At 36.7% G+C, this 9,286-nt stretch overlaps 1 protein-coding gene across 2 annotated transcripts; it reads left to right on the plus strand.

Annotated features, from left to right (window-relative positions):
* LOC107618732 (probable polygalacturonase) lies at window positions 3-3,298 on the plus strand. Of its 2 annotated transcripts, none has more exons than XM_016320872.1 (6): window positions 3-180; window positions 601-921; window positions 1,251-1,371; window positions 1,691-1,865; window positions 2,002-2,072; window positions 2,407-3,298. In XM_016320872.1, the coding sequence occupies exons 1-6, from the start codon at window positions 163-165 to the stop codon at window positions 3,102-3,104; spliced, it is 1,404 nt and encodes a 467-aa protein (XP_016176358.1). In that variant the 5' UTR covers window positions 3-162; the 3' UTR covers window positions 3,105-3,298. The 2 variants fall into 2 exon arrangements, with proteins under 2 accessions (XP_016176358.1, XP_020966014.1); XM_021110355.1 differs by having other exon boundaries at window positions 1,251-1,341.

Genomic DNA, 9,286 nt, shown 5'->3' on the forward strand with positions numbered 1-9,286 from the left:
CCCCCTTCTTTCTATTCACTATTCCTTCTTCCTTCATAATTTATTCAATAAACATTAAAATTCTTCTTCCTCCTCCTTCGACGGGCACTGGTGGACTGGTGGTTGCTTTGAAGTTTAAGGCTCCGCCCCCTGGTCAGGTTATTGGGCCAAATAAAGGGTCATATGAAGAGACCTTCAGCTGTGAGTTCTCTTTGGTTATTGCTTTCGATTCTAAATGCAAAATTATTATTATGTTAATTTGCTCTGTTTCACCGTACTCGGTGGAGTGAGATCTAATGCAAAATTATTTTTATTATGTTATACATAGATCAAGAATGAAAAACCAGTTGGATAATCCAATGTGTGCACCTTAGTATAATTTAATTTAATTTGCGTTGCTTCTCTGCTTTTGTTTGTTCTTAGTGTACAGTTTCCACTCATCAATTTGAAGTACTTGGTCAACATCTTTGGACACTCTTTATAGCTCATATAAGTCAATATTATTAAAATTTATGTTGCACAAATATGATACGGATATTGAATAGATATGTTACATGTAAATCTGATAATTTTATTCATGCATCATAGATGATAAGTAATTGTTAAATGTTTCTCTTGCAGCTGGTGGATGTGTTTCTGGTACTTGCATTGTTTAGTTGCAACTCATGGACAACGCGGAGCAGCTCAGAAAGCTGCAATCCAAATTATGTTGAGGAAATTCGACCTCATAGTGTTAGTATTACTGAATTTGGAGCCGTTGGAGATGGAATCACTCTCAACACAAAAGCATTTCAGAATGCCATTTTCTACCTAAATTCTTTCGCAGACAAAGGCGGAGCAAAGCTTTTTGTCCCAGCTGGCCAATGGTTAACCGGAAGTTTTGATCTTATCAGCCACCTAACTTTGTGGTTGGACAAGGATGCAGTAATTCTTGGATCAACGGTAAACTTTCATCGCAAATATTATGATAAAACATAACAAAAAAGAAGCTCATCATATCTGCCAATAGTGGCACTTTTATTACAAATTAACTATTTACATTTGTTATGCATATTAACCTATGTGGTAGCATCTTGTTTAGAATATGTGCAAGGATAATTTTACTTCTTTGAGCTTAAGCAATCTGCGGTATATGTTGTGCTGGAATTTTATGCACTAATGTAACTCCATTAAACCTGATAGCTTATTAATGTGGGATTTGACATTGCAATCTCAATTATAAAATAAACCATGTGAATAAATTGGTGTATCTTGCTTGTTGCTTGTTACAGAACTCCGATGATTGGCCCATTGTGGATTCCCTACCCTCATATGGTCGAGGAAGGGAGTTGCCTGGTGGAAGGCATAAAAGCCTCATTTATGGTAACAATTTGACTGATGTTATCATTACAGGTTGGTAATATTATAAAATGATAGACTAGACTACCAATTTAATGCTAAAAAACTGAGGCGTTAGCGATTTAGCCCGCGAATAAACTTAATCGGTTATGGTACTCAAAAGATGTAATCTATTTGAGAAATTTCCCCAAAAATTAACTCAATTTTATGTCTAATAAAAGATTGAATATGTAGGTGTGAACAAATTTGTTAAACAAAGCACATATGTCAAGTACCTGTCAATCTTTCAAGAACTAAATTGGTGGTTTACCCTAAGAGGAACCATCTTCTACATGCATTTTGGTTTATTGATGCAGTTGCTATGTTGATGAAGGTAATAATGGAACTATAGATGGTCAAGGGAGAATCTGGTGGAGCAGGTTTCGGAACAAAACATTGGACTATACACGTCCCCATTTGGTTGAATTGATGAATTCATCTGGGATTCTCATTTCAAATTTAACTTTCTTGAATTCACCATTTTGGAATATTCACCCTGTATATTGCAGGTTTGATCCCTTCGTACACGGTTGACTTTATATTTTCTCTCCTAATTTTTGTACTTAACAATTTCCATCACCATCGTTATGAAACTCTGCAAGCTTTTATGATTAGCTGGAAATGAGTCTTTTTTTCTATGAACAGCCATGTTACAGTTCAAAATGTCACAATCCATGCTCCCTCCAGTTCTCCGAATACAGATGGGATAAATCCAGGTGAGAGTTTAACCTTAAGCTAGAAAATGATACATAAGGTCATTGGTAATTCACAAGCATTCTAGATTGATCTCAAGTTCCTTTTAAATGAAATCTTCATTTAAATTAAAAGGAAAAAGTGATCTCGTGTTCATGGAAATATCTTAGTCGTAAATCAATGTATTTTTAAAAACGTTTTTCCTCCATTGTTTTGCCTGATTGCTCAAATTCTCTCTTAAGTAGAGTAGTTAGATTTTCCATTTATAAGTAAACTTTTTCTGTATGAACAATTAAGTAGTTCCTACCTCCTTAACAACTTTCATTGAAAAGACTCTCTACCTCTAAATGTTGTCAGATTCTTCAGATGATATATGCATTGAAGATTGTTACATAAGCACCGGGGACGATCTGGTTGCCATCAAAAGTGGTTGGGATGAATATGGAATTTCGTTTGGTCGTCCTAGTACAAACATTGTCATCCGTAGGCTCGTTGGGAAAACAACAAGCGCAGGAATCGCTATTGGAAGTGAGATGTCTGGAGGTGTTTCAGGTGTTTTTGCAGAGGATATTTACATTTTTGATTCGCATACAGGGATTGGAATAAAGACTGCTCGCGGAAGGGGTGGTTATGTTCGAAATGTCTATATCTCAAAAATGACATTGGATAATGTAGATATTGCTATTAGGCTCAATGGCTTATACAAAGAACATCCTGATGATGATTACAACCCAGATGCTTTGCCTGTAATAGAAAAGATTACTATCAAGGATGTGATAGGAGAAAATATCAAACGCGCAGGCCTTATACAAGGTATAAAAGGTGACAATTTTGTCGACATTTGCCTATCAAATATCACACTTAGTGTGAGCTCAAAAACTCCATGGAACTGCTCGAACGTTGAAGGATACTCGGATTTGCTTTCGCCTGAAGCTTGTGGTCCTCTCGAAGAAAGTATATTCCCGGAGCATGTTTCAGATTGTTACAATCCAGGAAATCCATTAAGGAGTTCAAGCACTAGAAATCAAGGTGCTTCTTGGTTGCTGTCTTGGTAACTTCTTGAATTTGAAGCATTGTACTAAGAAAAGTTCACTTAGAAACGAATTTTACTCGACATAAGTTGAGTGAAGTTGCTTGAGCTGTTGCTGTTCTCTTATCTGCAGAATGATACCGAAAGATGATTGTTTATTTAACTTGTGTGCAGCAACAAATAAGTGATTGATATATAAATTTGATTGATTTCCTGTCAGGAAGAGCTTCTTGGATTCCATTATAAGACTTCAATAAGCTAACCATTATTTCAAAAAAAAGCACAGAAATTCTATGTTTTTTCTATTTCTTTTTTTTTTTTACGATAAATACAAAAAAAATTTTATAATCAACAAGAAAATTTTAGAAGAGAAAAACACATAATTTCTGGGTTTTGTGTTTAATAAAACATTATTCTATGTTTCGTTTAAGACATATCAAGTGAGTTATTTTTTTATGAACTTTCTTTATTTGTGTACCAAATATTTTTGTGTTTTTTATTTTGACTATTTCTGTATTTAATTTCACAAATTTCTTCGTTCAATTTTATAAATTTCTATGTTTTTGTTATTAATTTTTTTTGTGCTTTTTATATTTTTAATATTAGAAATGTGATACAATTTTTTTTTAAATTCGTATTTTAAATATTTTTATCTATTTAAATTATAAAATTTAATTTATTAATTTCTTTATTTCATAATTAATTTATTAATTAATTATTTAATTTACTGAATTTTATATATTCAGTCTGAGAGCAATGTTTGTTGCTCCTTGGTTACTTTTTTATTTTTTATATTGGAATGAAGATGGGGTATCACAGGAATATGGGAGTTTATGGTATTTTACAGAGATGTGACGGTTGCGATGAAAAAATTGGACGGTCCAATTTGAAGACAGTAATCAAACAGTTCGATTAAAGGTTGGAAAGGTATACAAATCAGACCGTTTGATTTGTGCCTCTAGCCACATGTTACGCATGCATGTTACCGATCCCACCAAGATGTATACTCTCCAAACCTGATTCAATGTCCCATTCTCTTTTACTTTCGAAGAAACCAGATATTCACTTTCAATCCCACCAGCTTCATTCCATTCATTTTCTTCCATTGATAATGTCCCAGTTTTGAATAAAAAAAATGGGCCACTCATTTTTAGCAATGCCAAGAAAAAGAAGAAGAATAAAAGATGTCAATTGTTCGGAGTTTCACATTTCTAATTATCTTGTTCATTCTAATTATGTAAGTTTTTATTTTAAAATTTTTATTTTAATTAAAATAATAATTATAATGTTAGAGATTAGTAGTTTATTATAATGATAATGTTAGAAATTAGTGTAATAATAATTTTTAAATATTTTAATTTAATTAAAATAATTTTAGGGATTAGTAATAATAAATTATAATGGAAATGTTAGAGATTAGGGATTAGTGTAATAATATTTTTTAGAAGGATTATGGTACGTTATGATAATAAATTAATTATTGTTATTAATAGAATAATTGCAATAATAAATAATAAATATTATTAAAATAGAGATATGATAAATAAAATAATTAATATTAATTGTTATTAATGAATTTATTGTAATAATAATAATAATAATATGATACGAATTTGTATCAAGAACTAGAGAGAATTAGAGATAATCAGAGAGAATAGAGGAGAAATCCCTAGAATTAGGGCCAAAGAGAGAAAGTAGAGTTTCCAATTACACCATGCCTTTTCCACATTATTACATCATACTCCTATTTATAATATAATTCTCTAATTGGACTAGCCCAATACTAATTGTATCATTACCCTACCCTTCAAAACAACCTTGTCCTCAAGGTTGCGAAAAACAATTATAAATCCTAGTAAAAATTGTAAAAGCTAATTACAAGTAATATAAAATATTTCCAATCCTAAAATAAAATTGTCTATGCTACTGTTATAAAAAAAAATTAACCACCAGGATCCCATTGTTTAAAAATAATTGGATCCATTAATTGATCACAATAATAATTTTTGGTAGTAATTGGCCCATTCTGCCGTAGCTGAGTTTGGGCTGCACACTCATGAGGGAGGCCCAACCCACGAACAGGGAGCAGTACTCTCCCCTCCCTTTCATTCCTGGTGCTGGGGAAGAGGAGGAAGGATGCAGCCGCCTCCACTCCAACCCACACGTCGCCGGCAGTCGTGGAGTTGCATGGGGAAACCGCCGTCCAGCTCCCGTCCTGCCTTCTCCATCTTCCGTCTCCTCGGTTCGTTGTGGCATTCTCTTTGCCACTTACCGAAATCGCCGCTCGCCACTGCAAATCGTCGCTGTGTCGTTCGCCGCCTCGATCCCACGGGAAGACAGCCGCCGTGAGAGGCGGTGGCTTGGCCACTAACGGAGAAGCATGACGGAGCCAGCCTCTGCGAGGATTACCGTCGGAACTTAGTGCTTCCTCCACACGACTGTTCGTCGTTCGCAGTGCTCCTCGTGTCGCGACAACGCCACAGCGAAGCACATCTGCGGAACCACTCGCGCCACAGTCCTTGCCGCTTTGGATCCAGCCGCCACCTTCATGCACGATGTCATTTCCCTCCACCTTTGTGACGGCGTCGCTGGCTCGAGGTAGAACCTCAGTTTCGCCAGCGCCAGTTGCTGTCGCCGGGCCAACCGCCGCCTGTGTAAACAAGTAAGGTGGCTTTGGCGGTGGGCGATTCAACTCCTGCGCTGCTGATCCGCCGCCCTGGACGACAACTTCTTCCTCGGCCGGAGCCGTTTCCTCCAAATGCGCCAAATGCAGATCCAGGTGTTCTTCTCTTGTATGTTCTGGAATGAGAGGTAAGTTTGATTGCAGTTCTAGAATTGAATTCTGGAATCCTGCTTGAACTGAAATGGCTGTTGATTCCACTGGTTGAAATTCAAAATTGAAAGCTAATTTTGCTACTTCAGCCAAATCTGTTGCTTCTTCTTCGTTTTCTGCATCTATGAGAGTTGAATTTAGACAAGAAGTTTGTTGTTGTTGCTGAAATGGTGGTACTGCATCATAGTAATTACAAATAGACAAAGATGAATGTTGAATTATTGCCCAATCTGCCACCTCTGTTGATTTTGTTTGTTGTTGAGGTTGAACTGTAAACTTGAAATCTGATGAGTCTCCTTCTTCTCCTTTGATGTGAACTTCTTCTATAATTTCTGGATTCCTTACTGATTCTGAAGCTTTCGCTGTTGTATACTCTACTTCTGCACTTTGATATTTTGGATCTGAATTCCAAAATCGGAGATCTGTGATTATTGCATTTTCTGCTGCTAGCTTTGTTGAATTGTTGCTGAGGAGTGGGACTTCTGAGTTTGATTTGGCCTGAAACTGGAAAATTGGAGGCTGTTGGAGTCGTTGATGACTTTGCAAGGTTGCACAAATTTTGGTGCAAGTTGCCTGGATTTTTTATTGATTGTGGATTAATAGTTTTACTGGTTATTTGATAATGAAAATTTTATTCTCTTAAATTTAATTTGTTAAGTAATTAATATTATGTTTTTGTTTAGGGTTCTCGAATGTTGCAATGTGACCACTACTTGCCGCCGGATCCGTACAATCAAATAGTGGAGGGACCTTTACGGGAGATCGGCTTTTATCATGTTTCACAGATTGGAGTTGTCCAATGTCAGTCAGCATTGGTTAATATTCTGATCGAGAGATGGCGCTCTGTGACTCACACATTCCATTTTCTGGTTGGTGAGTGTGTCGTGACGCTTGAAGACGTGGCGTTAATTCTTGGTCTTCCGACGAATGGTTTGCCAGTTACAGGACCGACACTCAGTATTTATGAGGCATTAGAGGCTGAATGCTTGGATTAGTTTGGTGTTGCACCTAGGAAGGCAGACTGTAGGGGAAGTTTCATCAAGTTGACGTGGATTCGAGGATTGAAAGATCGTTTAGTGTTGGTTGATGATATTTAGATTCAGAGGTACGTGAAGTGCCACATAATGTTATTGTTTGGGACCGTTGTGTTTGGTGATAAGTTTGGGGCAGGGGTGCACTGGAAGTTTCTGCCGTTACTCCGTAACTTTGCCGGTATCATACAGTTTAGTTGGGGCTCGGCATGCCTGGCACACCTCTATAGAGCGTTGTGTAGGGCAACTCGTGTCGACTGTAAGGAGATTGATGGTCCGCTGACCCTTTTGCTTACCTGGGCTTGGATCCGTCTGCCATTTATTGCGCCGATTCCTGGCAATCTTCGACTATTTCCGATTGCAAATAGGTAAATTTAATTACTAAATGCTTTGAAAAATGTGTATTTTATATTTGATTGATGAATGTTAATTAACGAATTGTCTGATGTTAGGTGGCGTAACTGGGATCGTGAGAATTAGCCTTACAGATTTCGTAGTCTTGCTCACTTTAGGAGAGCACTGGATGATCTACAAGAAGGATAGGTTTGTTGTAATTAACTAGTTGTGTTTGTTTATCCGTATTATTATTCGGTGTTTAATCCTCTTTTACTTGCATAACGTGTGCAGTTTGTACCCTTGAGAACTATAGGAGAGATTTGGATGTTCTGCAAGAAGGACAGGTTTGTTGTAATAAATAAGTAGTTGTTTTCGTTTAGCCGTATTATTATTCAGTGTGTAATCCTCGGTTACTTGCATAATGTGTGCAGTTTGTTTGGGAGCCTTATGCAATTGGTCGGACCGATCCAGACGTGATTCCTCCTAACATCCGTCAGCATTCGGCTATTTGAAGTGCCACAGTTCCGCTTATATCTTTTGAATGCATTGAGTGGCATGCATCTGATAAATTGAGGAGGCAGTTTGGCTTGACTCAGGACGTTCCTCATCAAGAGCGGAATCTAGGTGAAGCACACGGTGAAGTTCTGACAGGTCCCAAGAATCAAGATTGGTCTGGAACCCACTCATTTTGGGTTAAGCATTGGACAAATCAGTATAGTCATGCTCTTGTCGAGCACATGGTGCCCTCACAGCATCAGCTAGATATCTACTTGCATTGGTACCGAGGTACATATGGTGACCACTTGCATCTGTCAAATATAGTACCGCAAGAGAATCAGGAGTGTGATCCTATTCATAATCAGGATAATCAACAAGAACAACCAGCGCCACCAGCATCGCCACCGCAACCGCCACAAACACAAGCACAACATAAGCTTGAGCAGTTCACACCATACGGTAATTACTACCTTAATTACTGCCTCCCTAGAACTGGATTCCATTCCCACGATAAATTCACCATCCGTCATAACAGGAAGATCTGCTGCAATCACGTCACAAATTTTATATTTCAATAAATAATTCATAAATACTTGTTGAATTAATAAAATCTATGATCCATAAATCAAGAATAAATCAAAAGTTAACATAATTATCAACTACATTATCAAATGATATTTAATAAATTAATAATAACACAAGAATGCGAAATATTAAATTTTTCAACATACATGTTTAATTCATAATTAAACCCTAAACCATTACTAATTATATGCTATATTTTTGCCTATTTAATGTTGTCTTAAATATTCGTATCAAACTCAAAACATATGCACAAATCATAATTTAACAAATCATTATTTAAAATTATGACGTACCTGCATTTATATATTGAGGAAACTCTGGTGCATGCATGGCCTCCAAATCTAACGACCGCATGAAAGTCGGCTCCACAAACGGTTACTGGTTTGCTAGTGCATTTGCCACATCCGCCACATCTGCCACCATAGCATCGTCAGCTTGATCTTCGTCTACACCCGGATCAACCACCTCGTAGTTACTTTCAAACTCTTCCTCACTATCACCGTTGTAATCTTTCAATTCAATATCTCGGTCCGCTGCAGATTGCTCGAACTCGATATACAGTTCGATGAACGATATTCGGGACCGACTTTCAAGATACACTGAAAACATTTCTTACGTGCTCGCTTCATCTGTTACGTATTTCGTTTGAAATTGCACGAACCCACCAAAGACAGATATAGGATATATGTACAGAATACACGACACTCTCCTAGATATTTGAGAATCCATCTTCTCACAAATCACACCTTTTAATTCTTCATATGACAGTGTGAAAGAAATTATAATATCTAATGAATTTTCACACACAAATTTCACTCTTTCAGATGTTTGTAATAATATTTGGCCATGATAATACACTTTTAATCTCACTCTATCATCCATGATAATGGAGAAGAGAAAGATAGAGGTGAGCTTCGGAGATTT

This window comes from Arachis ipaensis, chromosome B09 (assembly GCF_000816755.2).
Source record: "Arachis ipaensis cultivar K30076 chromosome B09, Araip1.1, whole genome shotgun sequence".
NCBI classification, from domain to species: domain Eukaryota; kingdom Viridiplantae; phylum Streptophyta; class Magnoliopsida; order Fabales; family Fabaceae; genus Arachis; species Arachis ipaensis.